At 38.3% G+C, this 24784-nt stretch overlaps 4 protein-coding genes across 7 annotated transcripts; 1 reads left to right on the forward strand and 3 right to left on the reverse strand.

Annotated features, from left to right (window-relative positions):
* Positions 1–1033: 1033 nt before the first annotated feature.
* On the reverse strand, positions 1034–2907 carry LOC112284665 (photosystem II reaction center Psb28 protein). Of its 2 annotated transcripts, XM_073535015.2 has the most exons (3): positions 2841–2907; positions 2562–2727; positions 1034–1794 (listed from the first exon to the last, which is right to left on the reverse strand). In XM_073535015.2, exons 2-3 carry the CDS (start codon positions 2701–2703, stop codon positions 1319–1321), a joined length of 618 nt encoding a protein of 205 aa, XP_073391116.1. In that variant the 5' UTR covers positions 2704–2727; positions 2841–2907; the 3' UTR covers positions 1034–1318. The 2 variants fall into 2 exon arrangements, with proteins under 2 accessions (XP_073391116.1, XP_090107854.1); XM_090251728.1 differs by lacking the exon at positions 2841–2907 and having other exon boundaries at positions 2562–2778.
* Positions 2908–10340: 7433 nt separating this feature from the next.
* On the forward strand, positions 10341–15402 carry LOC112284302 (zinc finger CCCH domain-containing protein 13). Of its 3 annotated transcripts, none has more exons than XM_024524001.3 (10): positions 10341–10564; positions 10763–11040; positions 11850–11981; positions 12282–12354; positions 13005–13161; positions 13648–13704; positions 13936–14033; positions 14462–14533; positions 14748–14918; positions 15080–15402. In XM_024524001.3, exons 2-9 carry the CDS (start codon positions 10914–10916, stop codon positions 14914–14916), a joined length of 885 nt encoding a protein of 294 aa, XP_024379769.1. In that variant the 5' UTR covers positions 10341–10564; positions 10763–10913; the 3' UTR covers positions 14917–14918; positions 15080–15402. The 3 variants fall into 3 exon arrangements, with proteins under 3 accessions (XP_024379769.1, XP_024379768.1, XP_024379767.1); XM_024524000.3 differs by having other exon boundaries at positions 10344–10564; positions 13014–13161; positions 14748–14884; XM_024523999.3 differs by having other exon boundaries at positions 10345–10564; positions 14748–14884.
* Positions 15403–16974: 1572 nt separating this feature from the next.
* LOC112284222 (DDT domain-containing protein PTM) lies at positions 16975–24024 on the reverse strand. Its single transcript, XM_024523831.3, has 8 exons — positions 22500–24024; positions 21528–22217; positions 19833–20676; positions 19428–19668; positions 19003–19127; positions 18317–18810; positions 17920–17942; positions 16975–17524 (listed from the first exon to the last, which is right to left on the reverse strand). Exons 1-8 carry the CDS (start codon positions 23117–23119, stop codon positions 17154–17156), a joined length of 3408 nt encoding a protein of 1135 aa, XP_024379599.1. The 5' UTR covers positions 23120–24024; the 3' UTR covers positions 16975–17153.
* Positions 23275–24071, reverse strand: LOC141045610 (uncharacterized). Its single transcript, XM_073535315.2, has 2 exons — positions 23939–24071; positions 23275–23799 (listed from the first exon to the last, which is right to left on the reverse strand). Exons 1-2 carry the CDS (start codon positions 24020–24022, stop codon positions 23473–23475), a joined length of 411 nt encoding a protein of 136 aa, XP_073391416.1. The 5' UTR covers positions 24023–24071; the 3' UTR covers positions 23275–23472.
* Positions 24072–24784: the final 713 nt, after the last annotated feature.

Genomic DNA, 24784 nt, shown 5'->3' on the forward strand with positions numbered 1-24784 from the left:
TTGGACTAAGGACTCAATTATGAGCAAGTGCATTTAATGTTGTTTTTATAAATCATTTTGGTTTTTCATTTGCAATGGCTCCTCAAATCCAAATGCCACATCATTATCAACAATAGAAAAAATTTGCATTTACAAAATCATACCAAAAGCTTGCTTACACCTTGAATTACTTCTATCTTATAAAGAACAAAGACAAAGTGGATAATTGTGTAGCAAAGTGCACAAGAAATATTTACTAAGTTTAGCTCAATCTATCCTCCATTCTTGCACTCTTGAATGCTTCTTTTGAAATCTTGAGTGTATAATGAACTTAAGCCTCTATAACTTGCCATTCTTTGTTTTTGGTGTAAACATGTTTTTTTTGCATTATTTATTGTGGACCATAGAATAAAATTAGTTCTCAAAATCATACTTAAGCATTGAACATTGTTATTTTTTGGGGCATTAATTAATGAAGGGCATTAATTTATGGGACCACAATAATCTACATGCCTGTACAATTGAAGTAAATGGCACCATGGGTGTTCAAAAATTGACTTTTGGAGTTTTTTGTATCTCTAGATTTGGATTCACTCTCCTACAGTAAGATTTATTTCTTGAATAGTTAATTATTTTTTAAAAAGAGACTAAAACCGGGTTGGGATTTAAGAATGACGAAAGTAAACCGCTGTATTTCCAAGTTTGATTTCGTTACACCCATATTACTTGGCCTGAACAAGAAACCATATCATCCACAAGGCAGGAATGGAAAGATTTATGACCCTCATTATCACCGACAGCGAGATATTTACTATTTCAAGAACAGAAACGTAGTAATCCACAACTGGGTTCATTCGCTTCGGATAGCACATGTTAGGATGAGCAAACATCTCACACGACAAAGAAGGATGATGCCAACTTCATAGTAGCAAAGACGAAAGCGAAGAGGAGAAGGAAGAGAATGCATTGTCCAAAGGCAACAGACAATGCAGACAGAGAGAACCAAAAACAATAACAATAAACAACCACACCCAAAAGCAAGGGCAGCAGAAGGTTTCATAAGAATCTCAAGTGGTACTCATTCTATCAGTTACAAGATGTGCATTCTGATGTACAGCAAATAAAAACACTAGGCCTATGGCAGCGTGCAGTTCTCTGCAAGACAAAGAGCTCCTAAGGAAACCTCGAATGGTCTAGTGCACATGATGAATTTGCAAAAGCATGGTTGGGGAAGTACCGGCTTGAGGGACTACGGTAGTAAAAAAAAACAAAATTCGAACCAGGGAATAAGCTGGTTACTAAAGCAACAAAAAATAAAAATAAAATAAAAATAATGGATTCAACTCTTCACAAACCCCAGCTGGTTCTCCTTAGCGTAGCGCTCCATGAAGCGCATGAACCGGTCCCATTCGGTGGTGTTGCGCATGATGTACTGGCTCTCGATCTTGGATGGTTTGCCATTGAGGAATTTGGCACTTACATCGACAGTGGACAAGACACCTTCCTCGTCCAACATGTAGAGGCCAGTGATGTCTCCAAGCTCCCGAGATGAGTCGAAGACTGACGGCTGGTCGAACACGAAAATGGCCTTGCCATTGGTTCCATCTGGGGATCTTGTCAACCTGATCTCAGGAACACTGCGTTCGTCTACTCCTCGGATGAACTGGAGCACTGGCTTCACCTGCATGGTCACTACCGATCTGCTCGTCTTTCCACCACTGACATCAGACATCTGCAGGGCTGATGTGAGCTCGCTCACGCTACCAGCGAATCCTAAGCGCACGCTGCTTGTGGCTGCACTTCGGCAAATTAATCCTGCAAGCAATCAACCAAGAGAAGAATGAGAATTCTGGGCAAGGAAGTGTTTACTTCACTACACAAAAGAGTTTTGCCTCTTCCAGCTAGTAGGGCGAAGTATGTGCAGGATACTGGTCACCACTTCGTGGCAAGTAATACACTAGGTAAATGCTCAACGGCCCACTGCGAAATAATGTACTCTTGATAATATCCGATGATCATACATGAACCTGAGAGTATACAACTCTTCTTCATCGTTTCCTACTCATAATTGATCACCATTAGATGCGCTGGAGACCCGTCATTTGGTGCTTATCCTAAATGCGGTAACAATTTTCACATAACTGTAAAACAGTCAATTCACTGGCTCCAATTTATGGCAGTGAGTAATCCCTCCCTTCCTCCCCTCCCACAAGTGAAAAAGAAAATCTGGTAAATGCAGCAATTGTACGTACAGAATCTCGGACAACCCCAGCGAAACCAATTTCGAGGTATCTAAGCAGCTTCTGCATCAACTACTCAGACAAGAGTACATTTCCCATAGCCACGCCAGCTCTGCACGGCAATGCCAAGACATGACCAATCTTTCGTTCTGCCTAACTACGACTCCGACTGACACCAAAATTCTAACCCACATCAGCAATTCAGGTACAGACTTCTCCCCACCACAGGTCTCACAATTCCAATCCTAAGGACCAGGCTGGTTACACACACAGCAATGCGAGCAAATCGACATCGTCAATTCCAACCCAAATGCAGAGCTAGAACGACAAAAAAAAACCCACCAGAGCTTAAAGAGGATAACATTTGGCCCGACGCGCGCCCTCGCCCCGCCCCGCTACTGGTAGTAGCAGCAGCACCAGTGATCTGCATCCCGGTGACGCACGGCAACGTGACCGCCATGGAGGGAGCTGCTGCTACGACCATTGCTACTCTTCTTCGTCCGACACCCTAGCCACCCGCAAAGCTCACAGACAATAAAAACCCAATTCAGAAACGAGGGAACAGTGATACAAATGAGCGAGGGAGTGTTGTGGTGGTAGTAGTGGTGGTGCCGTGCTCACCTCCTCTCCTCTCGTCTAGCCTTGCCTTGCTTTCCTGGCTTTCCTGGCCCTGGCCTTGATTGATTGCGGCGCTCTCTCTGGCTCGCTCGCTGGGTGTGGCTCTTATCACTGGATAGGATTGAGAGGACTCATTGGTCCACGTTCTCCAGACCGGATTCACAATTCCATGCTCTCTCTCTCGTTGGAACCCGCTCCCTTCATTCCAACGCCTGCTGTGTGTGTCTACTGTGAGGAGATTCTGGATGCTTCTGTCTGTCTGTCTGTTTGGGTGAGGATTCGTATCTCCACCCGCTTTCTTTTTCGGCATTTGAGCTGTTTCTGCATTTTGCCTCTTCCATCCCTCCGTCTTCCCATCTCCTGCCTTCGCTTCTACCACCCCCCACCTCAGACTTTTGAGTTCTCTCATTGGGGTATTATTGTTATTGTTGTTGGATTTTGGTTTTGATTTTAATGGTGTGTATTCACAATAGTCTAAGGAAATTCTTGGATGTGATTTTGGTTTCCAATTGTCTGGTATGATTCTTACACGGCAAATTATCCAATTTTGATTGAATCGAACTTTTTGCCATTCTAAAGGTGAAATTGGAGTCTGACTTATCTTTCTATTTGGAAATAGTAAGATTTTTTTTTTTTTTTTTTTTTTTTTTGTTTTTTTAAAGTTGATTGTAGTAATTTGGTTCTATTTTGGCCTATATGTATGTTCTAATAGACTAATAATAAGCATTGGGATAAAATTGAATAGTATTTATTGGATCAATAACTAGTATAATTATTTTTGATTTTTTTGGTTTTTTAAAATTAATAGCTTTTATAATCTTAGAAATTCTTTTTATTTTGGATTTTATAGTATAAGTGATATTTTTTATGACAATATATCAATTATAGTTGGTCTTTGTTTTATTTTAAAACTCTTAGTTGGTTCTAAACTTAATATGCATATATATTATTAGATACTAGTAATATTTTTTTATGTTTTAATATATATACAAAATAATATATTAACTTAAAGGCTAAACAAAGAATCAAGTCTTCTATAATCTTTTTTAAATACTACAATTTAGATAATTATTGCAATCATAAAGGAAATTCTTTTAAGTATTTAAAATATAGTGAATTAATATGTTTTGTAGTACAAGCTTAAAATTATTAGATGCTTCTTTAAATATCTAAAATCTTTAATTCATATATTAAAGTTTTTTTTGTTAATATTTTTTAATTTAATTTAATATATGAAATCTATCAATATTAAAAAATTAATAATCATATTAAATTAACTTATTACAAGTTGCATAAAAGATTTTGCATTTATTGAGCCTCATTTATTTTATTTTTAAATTTTTTTAATCTGTGTCTTTCATATTTTAAACCATCAAGTTGATCTAAAATCTCATTTTGTGATGTACTTTAAATATTTATTAAAATTTTGGCTATTACTTTCTTTTGTCTATTTATTTTACAAATATAAGAGTTATGATGTAAAATTGTAGCTTCTTATAGAACTAGTCTTATGGTTTATATTTTAATTTGAATTAAGAGTGTATGTTATTAAACAATTGCATTTGTAATTAACTCCAGATTATCACAGTACAACAACATTGACTCTAGATATGTATGTAATACATTATTCATAATTATCTTTAAATAATTTTATTTGATATTTCTTATTAAGATGCATTTGTACTATTTTTACTCTTCCAAGATGTATATTGGTAATATATATAACATTCTAAGCAATGAGCTATCCAAAATTCTTACTTTCTCATGAACAATTAATAAGAATTTTTATATTTAACTTACACTTTAATCTCAATTTTATATTTTATTTTAGATCTTATATTATCTCTACTTATATTTATATATATATATATATAAATATAAGTAGAGATAATATAAGATCTAAAATAAAATATTATATATATATATATATATATATATATTATAAATTAGAATCTAGCCATTATAATCAACATAATATTAAGGTTTTGATTCCACTACTGAATTATATCACATGATATGACATCAAGTGCTAAACCATGTTAAATAGATGTAACCAATAGACTACATTAGTTTATGCTGTCTACTTTAATTTAGAGAGTTTTCATTCATTTTGCATCTTATGTTAGTTGGTCTTCTTAGTGTCAACTATGATTTAAAAGTTTTAGGTGGAAAAGCTCTTTTGACTTGGCATTCTTTGTGAAGTCAAGGCTTGTCAATGTTTTCGAAAAAGAAAGCTTATTGTTGTAAAATTTTGCTTAAATATAATAATTTAGTATTAAAAACAATAGCTCAAAGAATGTAAGTAAATAAGTAAGACATATATTAAAGATAGTTGATAAAAATAAAATAAAAAATATGTATATTTAAGAAGAAACTAGAATAGTTTTTGCCAAAGATTAGAAAACAAAAGATTCTTGAAACTAGACTAAAAGCAAGAAATGAGTTGACAAGAATGAAAAATGTCTCACTCTTGCATCTATATATATTATTTAAAGAAGAGCTACATATGGACGTTCTATAGAATCTCTTACATGTGTCTAACTTATGAAATACATATATAATTTGCAAAGCAAGCTTCCTTTGTATGTGCCACATGGCCAATTTGTATTATAAGTGGCCAACATGTGTGATATGCAGCCAACTTGTAGGCCAAGTTTTTAACCTATATGTTACTTGGGCTTTTTGGGATTACTAGCAATCATAGGACAAGACCAAACACAAAGTACACAATGATCTGAAAAGAAAGTAATGCACTATTTATTATTCAATCAAAATTACACATCCTTTAGCCTAATACTATCTTAGCTCGTGGTACTATTGCCCAAGATCTACTAAATATTATTTTAATTTTCAACTATCCCAACATACTTTCTCCAACCCTTAAATATCCTTCTACCTTATCACATCCTCATTAACTTTGGTAGCCTTGTAATAACATCTTATCTCTTTATTTATTACTCCTTTGACATTGTACTATTGGGATACTTTGGCAATTATCATCTGCAAGTGAATACAAGTTTGTTGGATGGATAATATCTTTGCAAGCGGATGTAGTCACCTGTGGTGAATAATATTTCATCCCTTGAGGTATTTCACATCATGTCCTCATGATATTTATAACACAAGAAAATCCTTAGAGTCATTTTGCAAGAACAAGATTGATCAATGTGAAGTAGTTTTTATGACTATATAATTTTCATATTGTTGTAGCAAATCCGTGATGCATATAATGATGTTTTTTATGGATTTTCAATGCATGTAAATAGATGTTAGAAACCAATTTAGTTGTTGATTTTTTTGTAAAATAAACAATACACTAAGTTGATGTGCATGGTATACCATTCTATGAAGTGTGAATATTTGGTAAAATATTTTGAGATTATACATGTTGCCTTGAATACATCCTTGGTTTTATTGTCCAAATCACTATTGCATGCACCTTCATTATTGAACATATATTGAGTGGCTAAGGCTGCAAGTTATTCCACATCAAAGACATTGGTTAGGTGGTGCAAGTTTCAAGTATATCAAAATTGTGGTCAAATGTGCTATCTAAAATAAGCAATTGGTCTTTAAAATTGACCATTTGTACAAGGGATATATGAGGCAAATTTGCACCTTCATGAAATTACTTGATATGTATATGTAGTTCATTAGTTGGAATTTGGATGCAACTTGCATCTCTTCTAGCATAGTGTGGAATGCTTGCAATTCTTTAACTTAAGATTGGGCGGTATTTTTCAAGGCCTTCAGGTCCCATGTTTTTGACTTATCTCTTGAAGTTTGTTCCCTAGTTCTTATAATTTGCCTTCTATTGTGGCTTGATTATATCTGAGAGCCATAAATTTGTCCTATTGTTGGAGTATAATACAATTTTTTTCCTTGAATTGTGATTGTAAGCTTTCCACCTCGTGTTGTGCATTGTCTATGACTTAGATGCTCGAGGATGTCGAAGGGGTGTTGAGCAATTAGATGTCATCCTCGTCTAATTGGTCAACTTATATTTGAACAAAATGTTGAGATTATAATATTCCTAGATCGTAGCTTGGGCATGGTCTTTGTGACATTGTGACTTCTTGCTTTCATCTCTATCCAATGTTAATAACTTTTGTATTATTTTTTCTATTTTCTTGCATTCTTAAATTCCCTCTTTGTAGCATAAAAGATAGCTTAATTTGTGGTATTTAGATGTTTTGTCTTCTTTTTAAAGTATATTTTTTATGCATTTTTAATTGATTTTTGATTGAATACTTGATGATGATTTTTGGAACTTAATCTATTGTATATGAAAATCTTTATTTACAAAAAAGTTATAAATATTATATTGAATTTATTTTGGATGTATGGTTAGTTATCTTTTTTATGCAAGTTCTTTTGTATTTGTACTTTTGTACATTATGCAAGCTCAATCTATATATATTTAAAAGATAATTTTAATTAATTAGTACTATTATTCTATTATTTTATTATTTTATTATTAAATATTTATTTCAACTTCTATTTATTTATTTATTCAAGAAATATCAATACAAAATCTTAATTTCAGAGAATTCTTAGTATCATGGCTCTATTCAAGAAGGCTCAAGCTACAATCATACCCTAAGTTGCTATACACACAAGTCATATTGCTATATGCATATCCAAAAAACGTGGAGGCTTATATTTGGCTAAGTATTTTTATATGGATCCTACTACCTCACACAATTTGAAGGAAGTGAAAGAGGCAACAACTCCTTCCTTTTGAAGGTTCCATTGATTGGTTAACACTCCTTGCAAGGGCCATCAAGGACAAAGCCTTCAAAAGAAAATTTAAAATCTAAACCTTATACTAGTGGTTTTTTTTCCAATTTCCACTACACTATACATTTCATTGACTATATGTGTTTACAAATGTAATATAGTTCACTTATTAGTCTAAAACTTTGTGTTTTTATTGACTTGCTGAATTGTTAATAATATCGATCTAGAGTGCAAAATATATATATATATATAGGTAAATAAACTAATTCTTATAGATATATGTATATGTTGAATAGTGACACAACTCATCTAATGATTATACTTTTTAACATGATTTTTACACTAGAAAGGTATTGGCTTTCTATGAAGATGTTGCTCCATTCAAGTATTCAAATTCCACCTCTAATATGTGAAAAGAGTAGGAAGTATCACTTATAAGAGAACATGCAATGAACAAGAAGCCACTTGTGATTGAAGGCAAATTGTGTGTCTAGTCATGAATGACCATTTTGGCCATTATTAATAAATAGTATCTTATTCATGCTTACTTTAATGAATAAAATAATAAAATGAGATTCACAAATAAATGATGAATCAAAAACTGGTTAATTTCAAAGTTGTTAATGAAATGTTCAATGCTTGGCAACTATGGATCCTTCTACATAGTTTAACTACAACTGATAGTGTTTGTGGTAGTTGTTGGTTGATCGGCCTCTACTCAAGATTTAAGTGTCAGTCTTTGGTGGCCAAGGATATGTACTTGAAATTATTTATTGAAATTGCTATAAAAATTGATACAATGTTGCAAATTATTGAAGTGAATATAAAGTATGAATTTTTTTTTGGTAAAGTTTGCTATAAAGTAGAGATCTTTGCTTCAACAAAGTATAGCTGGTATAAGATGTAAATTTCAAATTTTCTTCTAAGGACTTTTTTTTTGGAGGCTCCTTGATTTTGCCTGATGAGTAGTCAATAAGACCATTGGAAGGAGGATTACTGCTTTCTCTAATTCCTTGCAGTTGTGTCAAGTAGTAAGGTCAACATAAAAACATCTAGCCAATTATAAGCCTCTATGTTTTTTGGATATACATATAGTAATTTGTGGTATGTATATAGCAAATTAGGCTGTGTTTATAGCTTTAACCACTTAAAAAACATAGTAATATAGGTTGTTACTTATAAAGAGACTAAAAACATTTATATAAGAGATTCTTGGATGTAATTTATATTAGGATTTTGAAAGAGTATATTATTATTGTAGAATGTAGATTTTACATAGATCGATAGCATTTAATTCAAAAGTCAATTCCATGTTTGGAATATATATAATTCTATTGTATTTACTTATAGAAATAATATTAATATTTATTTATGGTATATTTTAAATAAATTTCTGATAAAAATTATTTATTAGGAATATTTTATAAAAAATATTTTATTATATTATTTTATCCATTTTTAATAAGCATTAAAAATTTTCTTGTGTGAAAGGTTTACTTCTCATAAAACAAACAATATTGACAAAATAGCCAAATAATCCATCTTTGCTTAAATCATATATTTGCCAATTTTTATAACTTTAAGTTTGATTTGATGCAAAAATTACCATATATTTGTAAGAAGCCTTTAGATAAGCACTTACTAAGTATAAAGACTATTAGATACAATGCTTTGAGTTTGTAGTATAAAAAAAAAAACTTTGACTAAGATTATTTTGTATTTATAACTAATATTGTTCTATTTTTATTTTATTTTATTTTATTTTTTTTCTTGTATTAATTTATAGACATTCTTTGCTTCCTTCATGTATAAACTCTACACAATGTATGGTTGGTATCATGTTATTATCTAATTCTAATTCTTATATATATATATATATATATATATATATATATATACTCTAATGCTAAATCTCTTCATTGTACTCAATGAAGTTGAATTCCGTTAAAAAGATTATTGTAGCAATTTTCTATATAGCATGGGACCAATACTTGTAAATAGTACTTAAATTAAAAATTAAGAATTATTTTATATATATATATATATATATATATATATATATATATAGTTAATTAAGGTTTAAACTTGGTTCTCATTGTGACTTTTTTTTATTATTTTATTTGAATTTTTATATACATGCATACCAATGACAAAAGGTTTTTGAAATTATAAGATGAATATTGGATATAAATTAATGAAAGAATTATTTATAAATACAAATGTCAAATTATTAATTATTTTTAATTGATTATTTTTGAAAATAATATGTAAGGAATTTAACTTACCATAAAATAAAGCACAATTAAAAAAATTCTCATAAGTTATATATATATATATATATATATAGGATAATGCTAAATAGACCCATGCTTTCACTAAATAGATCCACTTTTAGTGAAGAATATGGTAATCATGATGAATATGGTTGGTTTTTATTTTTTGCAAATCCAATATTGTATTTAAAATTTTATATTTATAAAAATATTGTGATTTGTGTAAAAGAATTGTACAAAAACACACTGGAATTTGCGCATGTGGGACTCGGGCTCCGCCGCTGGATAGTGACTCGCGTTTGCGGGCGACCAGCAGTGTCTGTGCACAGAAAAGAATCACGTGCCAAAGGATCCAGATGCCAAAATAGTTAAGGGATTGAACTGCAGTAATAGGACCTCGATCGACGTCGCTAGCGCGCATTCGTTCGTCGGTTCGTCGGTTCGTTCGTTCGTTTATTCGTTGGCTGCCTCGCATCGCCTCACGTCGTCTCTCTCGATCGCTCGTTCGCTTGTCGGAGTCTTCGTTTCCTTGCCTGTCCGGCTCTCTGCACGTCTTAATTTGGTGGAACTCATGCTCAATTGCGCCGCGTCTTTCCACTCGCCTCTCTTCATTGTATTTTTCATCAGGTATCTCTTCTGGTTTTACATTGTACCGATTCGATTCGATTGGTGTGGCGTCGATAAACGGCTGCGACGGGGAATTCTGTTAAGAAGGTGGACATTATTGACTCTTGCTGCCTTGATTGATCAAGGCTGAGATATAAGCCATGCCGCGTGTTAGCTAAGACATTTGAATACGGGAATCTGCGTGTTTGGTTGTTTCGTGTAGGATTTACTTCATTTCTGGATTTTTGAAATTTGTGGTGTTGTTTGTATGGGGAACTAATCCACTTTCGTGCGTATATGATTTAGACATTCAGGTGCGACTTATTGATACACCACGCTGTAAGGTGTAGTTCGTTTAGCAGTGTCCGCGAAGGAGTATTGAGTGGAAGTTCTTCTACAACATTTTATTTATTGTTTAACGTATTTTGTGAGGACGCTGCCCATCGGTGTACGCGATATGGCTTTTGGCCGAGACCGTGATCTGTACAAGACGAAATTGTGTACGTTGTACTTGCATCGAGGATCGTGTCCGCGCCAGAGCTGCTCATTCGCTCATGGAGGTGCGGAACTCCGACGAATGCCTGGTGAGGCTGCTTATCTCATCAGAGTCTCGTCCCAAACTTCTAGGTCGTCATCATATGGGCATGTCGCGATGGATATCCGCAACTCTGTTAATTGCTTCAAGATGGCCGAAGATTTCAAGTATAGCTTCTGTATATTGTAAATTTAAGCGATGTCACATCTTCTGGTAAAGGACTTACCAATAGTGAACATCTTCGAGACATTTATTGGTAGAATATCGCTGAATTTCTGAAAACCTCGTAGGCTTCTTTGAAACTGATCCAACACACCAATGAGCAAAAAGTGGCCGAATAGGCTGCCATATGCAGTGGCTATTGCAAGATCTTATTGCAGGATCGTTCGAAGTGTATCTTGAACATATGCCTCATGGCTTCTCGGAGTGCGTGCTTGCGAAAAAGCCCTCCCCCCCCCCCCCCCTTTGATAAAGATATTGTTCTTCAATTATTGGTTGTAATATTCGTTTCCTCTTCCGGGGGTCATTCTTCGTCACAAGTCTGTGTTAGACTGTCTACCTAAAAGGGCCCGACGACGTATTTTTATCGGTGATTATTATTGTCAATTCCCTTCCGCTCGTTTGATATTGACTATTCCCAATATCTGGATTTGAGGAGTTTTATTATGGGAGGTGGCTTTATGTTGTAAAAGCACGGAGATTGCACTCCATAAATTCAGTCTTGTCAATTTCACATCTATTGGTAAGTACGTCTTCATGAAGTCCTTGAAACTTGTCGTAATCTCATTTCTGCGCAATAGTGTTTAAGGGCTGTGCGTTGGTTGTATGCGAAGTTTGACATGTGTGAAACAACTTTAGGGCACATTGACTCTCGCTTTGTCGGCTTGAGGAGTCGATTTGAGAGACTTTCTCCTTTGAATCGATTGCGACGATCCCACAGCCAAGACCGAAGAAGTCGAGGATTTCGTAGGACACCTTTCAGAGATAGCGGTAAGCTCACCTGATTCGTCTGTGTTTGAATGTGGTTTGTCGCTTGAGAATAATATCGATGCGTATGCTGTCTTGCCATGGTTTGCCATGTTATTCAAGGTGCAGGCTCATGTGATGGTTTTTAGTTTCTCGCAATTGTTGTTATCCTTGTGTGTTCCTATGGACTGGGAATTATTTTCTGTAGCCTGACGTTATATGGTAAACGAGAAATAATATGCAATTAAGGTTTGGTGCATGAGTGTATGCTCAAGCTATAACGTCCTCATTAGAGTGGGTGGTGGGCACTGGATCGTAGAGCAGATCATAGTCGATCTCCGACGAAGCGTAGGAGAAGTAGATCTCCTTCTGCTCCAGAGCTCTCCGAGTGTAGAAGGTAGTCCACTAATTCCAATAGCTTGCTATGTAAACCAAAATGTCCTATATGTTTGTGTAAAACACTTTTCTCGACTTTTAGCTCATGTTTTCTTCTCTTCTTGTTCTTGTTCTGATATCTTCTTCTTCTTTTTTCTCTGTTTTTTCTGTTCCATTTCCCCTCCCCCCTCCCCTCCTCACAAGATGTTGTAGTATGCTGTCTTTGGACCCAGGGTCTTCTGTAAACCCGATTGCATCAATTTTGAAATTCATGAATCAAAAAATCGAGTTATGTAGTTTTTCACTCTTGATATTCGGCATGACAGTGGCTAGGAGATTAAAATTATATCTCAATGATCATGAGCTACATCGGTGTATGCAGTTTTTGTGCAAGGACCTTGGAATTCCTAGAGCATGAACCTTCTTGTTTTTTTGTTTTTATCCTTGGGGTGGTTAAAGTTTCCAGTGTTCCTTGCACGTAAAAATTGGTCTCGTTAGGTGTCAGTTACTGCTATAATCCTGGGAGGAGAGTATCGTCTAATGAACATTATTGACCCTGGTCACGTTGTAGTTCAGGTATCTCACTGTTATTGGGCATAATATCTAAAATACGGGAAGTCACAGTTTGTGGTCTGAAATATTTAGCTCAAGTATGATATGGAATTGAACTAGGAGGGACAGCAAGAATGCACACATAGAAGCAAACGAACCACATTTGAGTGATGTCTCAGCCGAGGATCTCGGAACTGACAGCCCTGGCGCTGAGAAAGATGTGAAGTCTCGAGTTACAAAGAACGTGTCCAATATCCGGGACTCCCTTGAAGGGCAGGTGTTCTCTCAATCACTACTTATCTTCTTCGTCTCTGCTCTTCACAGTGGGCGAATTTGCGACTCTGGTGGGCATTAAGTGGTGGAGGTCCGTTCTTTTGTGCTTGATTGTATGAGAGTATGACAATACCTCTTGAGATTTGTGCGTGGTGGACAGGAAGCGTTTTACGCTTGATGGTAATTTGTTTTCAAGTTGGTGTGATCGGAGATGCAGGATCCATGCAGATATGGAGTAAAACATACTGTTATATTTGAATTGTGTGTGTGCACAACCTAAACAAGCTTTCAAATGTCATTCGTTGCTTCTTCCTTCTACTGCCCTCTCACTTGGTCCTGTTGATGTTCGAAATTGCTCCAAAGGATGTGCATGACTCCTATGGTGACCAATAAAGTAGTGGTGTAAGCTAGGAGTCCCTCATGGTGAATCCTAGCAACCTTCACATGTTATATGCCAAAAGGCTCAATTGTTGAGAATTGCACGATGCAGCTGGCGGAAGCACACGATGAAAACAAGATTTTAGTGGATCAGAAGACTGATCTGGAGGTAATAGAACTATGAGATCTTTTTGGGTCGATGCTCTAGAAATCGCAAATCTTTTTCAATCACATTTCTGTTCTGCTACAGTGCTGGAATAAATTTTGAGTAGAGTGTTGCGTTGTACGGACTTCTTTTCATAGTGACGTATTGTTTCATTATAAGATCAGCCATTTTGGTAATGATTTGGACAACGTTGACTTTGAGACTCGTTGTGGTTCCATGATTTTTGGTTTGCAGTTGGAATTGGAGAATAAGTTGCATGAGACAACGGAATTATCTGATAAAGTCACCATACTGGATGAGAAAGTAGCAGGGGCGCAGGAAGAATGTAAAGGGTACCTTTCTTTGTTCTGGTGTACCTTGAATTTTATATAATGTCATGAGGACAAGAGACCTCATGACATGCACTTCACGGCCTGTTTTTAATTTTTTAGTGCCGTTCCTCTACTTGCGGGCACATTTGATCGAGTAGGGTGACAAAACTTTATTTGATTGGAATCATTTTACTTTTCCCATTTAATGAAGCTTCTGCTTGGTGTTTGATACCCAGTCTGTAAACTTTATTTGCTACCATTAAATGTTGCGTGATTAGTATATAAGATGAAATGTGCCTAAATTTCTTTGGATGATTTGGATCATCAATGTGAGGACTTGGCTAAATTTGTTTAACATTTTGCAGATTCTTAATATGATTGACCCTTTGTTTTGAAAAAGTGAGGTGCTATTAATCAAGTGTATACGGGAATGGTGAGTGTTGTTTCAGATTAGCTTCAAAGACGCGGAAGCTCGTGAAAGTGTTCAAACTGTTGATTCGTGCTCAAGACGACTTGAAGAAGTAAATATTGTCCACCTATATTTCTAACGCTTCTTTGACAACCATGGTTGCCTTGGAGCCATGGAAAACTGCACATGTGTGTTTTATACAGCTCCCGGTTCCGTTCAACATGTTTTATTTATCCTGGTGATTGAAGTTCGGTGGGTTTTTATTATTCTCTTCCCATATAAATATTCGAGTGTGTTCTTATCATATTTTGATTGTAATGTGGCAGAGCGCAAGCCAAGTTAATAAAGATGGTGGACGATGTTATTGTGGAGTCATGTAGCAAGAATATGGATGTGAATAGTGTGAAAGTTTTTCTCCCCTCTCACGGTGCAACATTTGGAGAATATGCGACTCCACTTGATGGTTTGTCCACTATCTCGTTAGAAGCTATCTAGAGGTGAATGATCTTGTGCAACAAGATCCAGTAATTTACTGCAGATTTTACGATTGAACGGCGATACATGCGATACTTTTGGAAGGAATCCATTCTCGACGTCTTGTCTATTTGGTTGGCAAAAAGTGTAAAACAACTGAAGTTTCATATTTACCCTGACGCAGGCACACAGGTTAGCAGGAAGGTTTCCAAGGTTGAAACTCCAAACGAGGTTGAGAATCGTTCTCAGTCACGAATTAGTGAACACTAAAATGGTTTTAACGCAAGAAAGGAACCTTTCAACACACAGTTACCTGCAGCACGCAGGCACGATATTAGCATACAAAAACACAGGGCATTCAAGTAGCTTTGTGATCCCAGGAAGATCTCTGGCCAGCTTAACACGGTTCTTAACATGCAGCCTGCAATGACAAGATAGATGAAGTGATGTGGAAATAACCTTCCTACTTGGTCATAATATATGAAGCATTTATATATTTTCATTTCATTGCCGTGCACAATGTCTCCTCACTTCTCCGACCTGCTGATTATTGTAGAGGCTTACAAAGGTTTATAAAGGCATGGCACCACAATTAGGGTTCTAGACCTGAGCCCTAATACTTTGAGAGGCTCAAATCCGCAAGAATGATGACTGTTTGATGTTTAAGATAGCGTCTCAAAGTTGCCAGCAGCTAGGTTACAGAAATTCCAGAATGAAGTGGAAAGATGTAGGTTGCTTCATTTATTTAAAAATATTAATATTCAAACACTCTATGGTTTTTCTTTTTCAAGGTTTTTAGGGTTTCTGGTAAAAATAAAGTAGTTATGATTCATTACATCAGCACGAGTGAATCAACTCTATACTTCAATAAAAGTCAAGTGCAAAATGGATTTGTAATTGCATTATTGAATGCATACGTTAACAAAGACATATATAGGTGACTTTTAGACATGTTTTTGTCATTCATTGTTTTGCTGTATATGGATAAAAATAATAAAAAGATTTGTTTCACAGTTTTGATTATTGATATTTGCAAATTAATCAAAATAAAAAGTTGTACGTTTAATTTTGTGTTTGATCTTTTATGTGTGGATTTTTTTTCTTCATTCACATTTTCTACATTGTAAATTTAGAATCTAAATTTTGAATTTAAAGGGAGCATTATAATGTCAACATCCACCTAACATATAAACGATGCAGTTTTTTAAAGGCCATTCAAAACCATTATTGTATTGTAACATATCACTGCTAAAGATAAATTAAAATCTAATGTTTGAGTCATGCATTTGCATTCTAGACATGTTAAGTATTCATACTAATTGCTTCCTAAAATTTGCATTTGACGTGCATTTGACATTTTGTTACTTAATAGATTTACTATGCAAAAAAAACATGCATAATTAAGTTTTTAGGCAATATTCACCCAAAAACACACTTTCTTTTTTAGATATACTAACGTTCAGACAATCCACTCTATTCTTAATTTCTAAAGTAATCAACACATATATAGTTAAAATTCTGTATGTTCTGATGTGATGTTCAGTCTGGTTCCATACACAGAAGTTTACTTGATTACAGGACAACACTATCAGAATCAAAGTTGCACCCACTGCGTCACACTGAATGCTAGAACGTAATGAGTACTCGTCAATGCTGGATTCCGGAACATACGTCATAAAACTGGTGTTTTGTACACCAAAAGCACATGAAACTGTTTGCCACAACCAGCTATTCGCCAGAATGAGGAACTCCATGTATGCCACAATCCACAAGGATTCTGTTACATTATAGGTAGATAACATGTAGCCGTGTTTGGTGTCACACAGGTTCCTAGACTACAAAAAGGAAGCAGATTTAGCAGAGCTGAAAAAGGGATCAAATCATGATCCAGTACGAACAAGAATCAGAGATTAAGTCATTCAACGAGTGAATCATGGTTGTGACATCGGACATCATCAAAGACGTCAAAATACTGTGACAATGGAGTTGATTGTAGCATAAGCTTCAGAAACAACTCGCGATAACCAAACAATAGAGTGCGGGAATCAACCAACTCAAAAACGAAAACTAACACTCAGAGAACTCAAAAAACTTCAAATAACGAAGTCTCTTTATCATCCTGAGTTCAATCAATTGTCAAAGAATGCTGACTTTGTACGAACTTGAGGCTAATGCACATAAGCAACAGCAGCATATTAGTGGCACGCCATTGCCCATACTGTTTTCTTGCAAGAGAACAGAATTTAAAATGACAACAGTCAGCGGCAGCTTGCTGCGTCAAGACATGCTAGCTTCTTGCCAGTTTCAGTCTTGATAGAGCTATCATCTAAGCCATCATGTGGATCACTCCACGCGAACGTTGGATTGACTCTTTTCCTCTTGCGCCCAGATTTCCTGAGTGAAGTGCCACTCCATTCCAGCTTCAAGGGAGGAGACTCCTCCTTGGTGAACATCTTACCAATTTCATCCTTGGTTGGGCTGATTTCGTCCTTCACACTCTCGTCGTTGGATAACATAGCTAGGACCTTGGCAGACGGCTTTCGAAGTCGCTTTCCATTGCTCTGTTGCAAACATTGTCCACACACCAGCATACCGTCCACAGAGGAGAGGTCTGCTTTATCACAAACAACTGCCACAAAAAAAAAAAAAAAAAAAAAAACACACAAAAACAAAAACACAGAAATCATGAAAACAACCATGAGCTTTCCCTTCAGTGATTATGCTAGACAAGGCTGTGCCTGCTAATAGCACATATCCATGAACGAAACTTTAAAAGCTGTGAACCCCCGACCACTGTCAATTCGGCAACGAAGCCATCGTTGAAGGTTTGAGAAAAAAACATTAGACTTGGAAGAGTGATGCAAGTATCCCGTTACGATGCAAGAACAAACAACAGAGGTTCTGTGCTGCAACGCATAACAGCCTAAGCTAGGAACAACTGGTTGATTATTACGTATCCAAATCGCACACAATATACGAAGGAATTTACTAAGGACCATGAAGAGTGATTGTGAGAAAATTCACCTGCGCAACGTTGGCATTGTGGCCTGTAAGCACAAACGATCACGAATAAGATCAGAAACATTCTTAAGTGAAAGTCACTATTATTCTGCAGTAAATTGTGAAATATCTGAGACGACCCATCAAGATTCGCCATACAAGATTTCGAATCTGGCAGATCTTCTAGCTCTCTATAGTGGTCGTCCTGATTTATGAACAGAATTTCATGTGACAAATTCTAAAGAAAGATCTCTGCCATCAGTAAGCAACGATTGTCAACAGATTTCTCAAACGGTTTTGCTTTAGTGTTTTGAAAGATGATAATTCATTCTTATGATGCAGATTTTTTATCAGACCTATGCATATTTCTAAACTGCTAAAATCAAATATCACAATACATTACAGCAGAAAATCAGCACACCTGACTGCGGAAGCTTCTGTTCTCTTCTCCGCAGCTCTTCTAGAAGGAGATTTGCTAGTTTGTAGCTTCTTAGCTTCAAGTTCGAGTTTCCTATCCTCCAACTTGATTTTTTCAAGGAGCTTATCCAAAACAGCATTTAGTGTCCGCCTTTCTAATGGACCTAATGCTTTCTCTTTGTTTGCAACCTTCTTTTTCTTTCCAGGGGTGGGTTTCCGAAACTTCTCCCCAAAAAACTTCTCATACAATTTAATTTGACAAAGAGGCACCTGCTGCTCAGGCTTCCATATCTGCTTCTCTCCTTCTGAATCAATCTGCATCTTTGAAGTCTGATTATCCTTGTTAAGCTTTTCAGCTTCAATCTCTTCGTTTGTCATGTCAACCAAGTACTTCGTGACGCAATCTTCCTTACATTTTTCATGTATGAACGGAGTGTCGATATCACCAGGATCTGCCATAAGCTCTTTCCACTTCAGTTGCAAATCGAAGTACCGCACCTGTGTGAGAGAAGTTGGTAACGTTCAGGGTAAAGTTAGTAAGTGCTTAGAAAACATACTTTGACCTAGTGATCTAATCATTTGGAATACTTAAAAACATTTGACCTCGATATGCCCAAGCATGGGCACCAACACAGAATAGAGTTCATCGGAGCCAATATGAAAATTCAATTGAAGGCATGAGCTCGTCACCTGCAGTCCAATCTCGGCAATACTTGACGCCGTCTCCACGCGTGATCGCCAAGCAGTTTGCTTTGTCCTTTGTGGGATAGCATTTGTGTCATTATACAAGAGACCAGAGATAGCGATCACACCCCCTGTAGCCTTATATTTGTCAGATGCACCAATTCTGAACCAGGCAATACGTATAAGCAGCAGGGTGTATAAATAGGCAGTGCTCTCAATTTTAACAAAGCTTAGGTGCATCCACTAAGACGGAACTGATAACTGCAAGAAGAGAAAGAGAGGAGAAAAAACTAAATGATTCAACAAACATAGATATAAATAGGTTGAAAAGGAAGAAATAGAGAAAGCAGAAAACGGAGAACAAAAAATTGTACGATGAGGGATCAGAAAAGGTACAACAGAAAACCTGTAAAAGGTGGTTACTCACTAACCTTTACGAGCAGCTTGCTTTAAGTTTTCTCGTGGAAGAGCTTCCCAGCCACATATTAAACGAGCTACTTTGCCACCTCGCCACCATTGAGCACCACATTGTCTAGTTGGAGGAACCTCACTATGATGTGACCAGGGGAGAGATTGTCTCTTAACCATGCAAGCTGGCCACAGCAATGGAGCAATGTCTGGGTGCTTAACCCAGTCTGTTGAGATAGCAATTGGTCGCAAAGCAGCCTCCAACTGCATTTCGAGTCAATAGAGACAAAACCACATTAGTCTGACAAGCATTAATTTTGGTCAATAGAACAAAGCAGTGTTGCAGGAAAACGTTAAAAATTAGAGAAGCAGGTTGAACTGCGCAATCTTTGCATGAGAAAAGTCTCAGATCGCAAAGGGATCCTTGCCTGCAAAAGCGCCTTTCGAATGACAGAGACAGATGGACTTTTCTCCACGCGTGACCGCCAACGCTGGCGCTGCAACGGAGAGTCCCACGGCCAGCCTTCTAAAAGTGGATGAAGAGTTTCTTCCAAATGCAACACATACGCAGCCACAGTTCCCAAATGACGCGGTCCCTTCGAAATCTTTAATGGTTTAAGATCATCCACGTAGCGGCTGACCTGTAGCTGTGTTTGAACCAACAGACAACCTCGAGAATTGGAAGAGCACAGTCCGCACCATCCACACTTCTCACTGAAAGGTTTCCTAGTACTTGGCCATGTAAATGCTGATAGCGTGAGGGTAAATGCTTTCACTTGCTCGTTTGCGTCTGTCCCTCGAGCACGGGTACCAGGAACCCAAGCCGGGTCACCCCCACCCTGCCAGGCTGCTAAAGTGTCAGCTGCTGTCGCAACAGCATCACCGTGAGCATAGTGATTCACATACGGGCCAGGGTTCACCAGCGTTTTAGATGTCCTGGATTTTCCTTCAGATTTGGGAGTCTGATTCGAGGCAGAATCCAGCAGCACCAGATCATCGTTTCCAACATTGTTCTCTGATTTCCTTTTCTTTGCGCTGGATCTGGGTAAGGGAGCCCTTAGAGGGCTGCAGAAAAACTTCTCATTTGAGCCCTTTAGGTCCTCCACAGAGCCGATTTCTGGATTAGCAATGCAGTCTATTCCCCAATGCCGTCGAATGCTGTGTTGCAATTCGAAGTATCCATGACCAGAAGTTTGCAAGAACTTCAATACTGAAGACAACTCCGCAATCCCATAATACCAATACCTCGTTTCTTTCTCACCTACCTCAGTCCTGCAGGACAAGATTCATGGAAACTGGAATTAAAAAAAAGCAGAAGCTTTTTTCGCGTGCGACACTTACTTTAGTCACTAAATTACTTCGGAATGTTCATTGAAAAAATATTTGAAAGCAACATGCTAACAACTTACGAAACAACTCACCCCACAGAGACACAATACAAGGATTGAACCTTAGGAAAACACAGGCAGGTGCCGGTGATAACACGGATTGATGACTAAAATTAGTGCAGCTACAGCAGTGGCAGTGATGCACACGTAGACACGACCCCAAACCCCAACCCACCCCCCTTCCGTGTATTTATATATATACTAAAAACAGAACCATGAGAGCATCCTGAAGAAACTAGCACAAGCATGCTCGAAAAGTCTTCAAGTCGGGTAGCATAAATCCAGGCAGTAGTTTAGGACTCCCATTAACGTAATCACAAGATGCACGATAACTCAGAACTATGATACTAAGATGATTATAATTTAATAGGCCGCACTAATTTCGAGCCTTGTCAATTGCATAAAGCAAGTAATGTTTTAAAAAAATGGAAATGGCCCGACATTGAGAGTAAACGCACTGAATCAAAATTACGAATTAGATTGTTGGTCACGCTTGAAGAGCATTGACACTACAACCAATGTTCGAGAATGCGTTAATGAGATAGGACCCTGAATTTCTATTCACTAATCACAACCTGTTAAGAGCCTACCGACTAGAGTAACCAACATAATTCGCAACACCAACTGTCAATCCATAACTGATAACTAAAGATCCCAGGTAGTTCAACAGGAAAGATCCAACCTACAAAAGACCGCATGTGCAATACAAGCTAGTAATGGAGGTAAGGAGCGTACACCAAGAGGTGGTCACATGTTGAGAGGAAGAGACGCTCCTTTGGGCCAATACCCAAAAGCACCCCTCCTTGCAAACGCTTCGCGTATGGTATCCCTGTACAGGGAAAGCGACATTCTGGACAAAACCAATCCCCCGACCCAAGCTTCCCCTTGGTAACACCAACACATCGTGAATGATAGGCAGCTGGGCAGGCATCACAACAAAGCAAGACACCGTCCATGCCACATAGCATGCAATCATTACTGTTACCGTCTCCTCCAAGGGCTGTCGCAGCACGCTGCACCTCCTTGCTCCATTCACCTCTCTCTGTGTCTTTCAGCAGTTTATCGCTAACCTTCCTGAGAAGCGGTGTTTCTTGGCCCCTGCTATCATGTCGTGCATCCTGAGGTCTCCAATCAGAATCTCCCTCTCCAGATCTTTGATTTGAGTGCTCAATAAGAGCTTGATGAGCAGCCATAAGTCGCACGCTAACTTCTTTCCGACTCTCTTCATTCTGTATTGCATGATCACATAGGAAGCTTAAGATAGCCAATTTCTCAGCCACTGGAACTTGTTTCTGGTACTCACCTCTTCCTAAACCAGCCTTCACAAGGCTATGCTTCCGGAGTTTGCTGTACCCTTGCGTTCTTAAAAACGAACATAAGTAAACTGGCCAGGTAATCAAATCTAAAAGGTCCCAATTAAGATCCCTGCGACAACCGAAGGCATAATCAAAACCCCGTGAGAAATTATAACAAATCCCTTTACATTGGCATTCATGCAATATAATTGGGTAAACCAATTCGTGAATGGGAGGTAGAAGAAGGTAACCCATAATCTCAGGAATAGAAAGGAATGCAAGTTCACTACAAAAGGATGCTCTCAATGGCCACAGAACTACCAAAATAGTGAACTTTATCGGTTCGAATGGGAACAAACACTGCGCAAACCTTTGAGAAGAAAATATGCTACATGAAATTAAGGAGACCTACCCGAAAAATGAAGATGACTCCGTCGACAAATTATGCCGCTTTACAGCTTCCAGTAGACTGAGATGCACACTGTCCAAAAGCCCATCTCCACGTCCGGCACATAGCGCAGTCACAAATTTTTCCAGGGAGAATGGACTCAAAAACAGCAAACGGCTGAAGCTCCTAAGATAGCTGTAAACAGAAAACAGGTCGGCAAGAGATGCAGCAGGCACATCTTTCAGAGTAGAAGACGATTGAGGCAACTCTGACACTAAGCAGCCGGCTGCGAGGGGGTCGGTTCTTTCACAAGAGTCTGCGCTCGGTAATGAGCATAGTTCAGCACCGTTACTTTGGACCGCAGGAGGCTGCGGCGAACTGGGTACAAATTCAGGTTTCGGCTCGAGTTTCGGTTCCAGTATAGGTTCTAGTTTCGGCTCAAGTTTCAGTGCTTCAAGTTCTGGCTCAAGTTTCAGCACAGGTTCCGATTCCAGTGTCGGTTCCAGAGGTTTAGAAACTCTTCTTTTCCTTTTTTCACTCTTCACTGGAGGCGGTTGTGGAGGAGGCAGTGGACTGCCAGCTTTCAATCGCTTTGGATACCTGCGTGTGGGAGTTTCCAGAGAGGCATCCAATGGGGTACTCATCCTCTATGATTTTAAACTTCAAACCACCAGTACATTAGAGAAGACTGATGGAAAACAAGGAAGGATGTTTAAGCTTCTATAGGGTAGTCAGTGACAGAGACATTTAGTCATACCAGTTACGTAGCGGTATTCAATCTTCTACGATGATGCTGAAATCCATGAAAACTTGAACTGATTTATATTTACATTGTCATACAATGAGCCCAGGCATTCTCTTTATCTGAATCTTTTTCCAGCAAGAATAACGTGCCAACGACGATAATGTAGGACAGCAGCTGTGAAAATGTGAGGTCATATTTAAACGCAAGGACCTCCCAGAGATCGGGGCGTAACCGCCAGCAATATTGCATCCACTACTTTCGAGCAAACCCAAAACGTCGATCACGGTCCGCCTCAAACCTTCCAAGCAGATTAAGAAAAGAAACTTCAAGACCAAGTCCCTTCTCCGCATCTAACTCGAAACCCTTCCTTATTCGTTTTCCTCTCCTTTCAAACTCATGATTTGGCTCGCCGCTGCACTGTGTGCCCCCTTCCACCTGATCCTCAAGATCAACTGCATATGCTATCAGCCTCAACGCCCCAGTCTCACCCAAACTACCTCCACCATCCAGACCAACATTTCTCCCGCTGAAAACACCGAATATATCTCCACCAAAAGAATCTCCCCCCTCCGATAAATGCTGCACCACCAATGAGCACCACTTAACCGAATGCACCTCTAACGGCAGCCATATTCTCCTAACGCCCTCGAAAAAACGCTCCGAAACCTCTCCCGAGGAAAACGCCAAAACAGCTTCAGTATCCACTAAATTTCCCTACCTCAAGTGGTCCCTTACAAGCGACCGCACGCGCTCGCGGGAAACCACCACGAACCGCATCCCTTAAGCTCCCACCATCACTCATCCACACCCGAACCCGCGCAATTGCGGTCTCAAAACTTGAGCTCCCCGACACGACTACAAGCTCCACCGCACCGCCCTCGCCGCACAACGCCCCCGTCAAAACTCCCCCTCGAGTCTCCTCTCCTCTCCTCTCCTCCCGTCCCGTCTCCTCCTGTCTCGTCCCGTGCCCGGATCCCAGAGCAAAGGCGTAATGAAACCCTAGAAAGGTGAGAGAGCGGGAAGAGACACAGCAGACTAAGAAGAAGCGGGGCAGACAGACGTGTGAGGGCTGGCTGGGTTTGCGAAGGACGACGACGAGTGAACCCCACGCGGTAAGTAAGCACGGTGCTTGTACATAATAATACTCTCTCTAACCCACTCGGTCTTTCTTCCTCTTCTTCTTCCTTTTCCTCTTCCTCCACTCCGAGTCTCTGTTGCACACCACCCTCCACTACTCACCAACACAACTCCCAGCACAGAAGAAGACACAATCCCACACGGCAATGGCCAAAACAATACAAGACACCCGAGGAAGAGAGGGAAAGAGAGGAAGGAGGGAAGAGGAGAGAAAGCGAGGATTGTGCAGAATGGCACAAACAATGGGAGGAGGAAGAGGGAGCAGCGCACGAGGCCAGGCCCAGTCCTACTCCCCCACCCTCCTCCTCCGCTAATTCAAATTCCTGGTTAAGAGTGTGTATGTGCTTTAGTAGGTAGGTGCTTTTGGTTCTACCACTAGCTCAGGCAGGCCTGGGCCTCTCGAGGGAGGGCCCTATTCAAATTTCAA

The sequence above is a fragment of the Physcomitrium patens genome, chromosome 7, assembly GCF_059467195.1.
Source record: "Physcomitrium patens ecotype Gransden chromosome 7, ASM5946719v1, whole genome shotgun sequence".
Taxonomy (NCBI): domain Eukaryota; kingdom Viridiplantae; phylum Streptophyta; class Bryopsida; order Funariales; family Funariaceae; genus Physcomitrium; species Physcomitrium patens.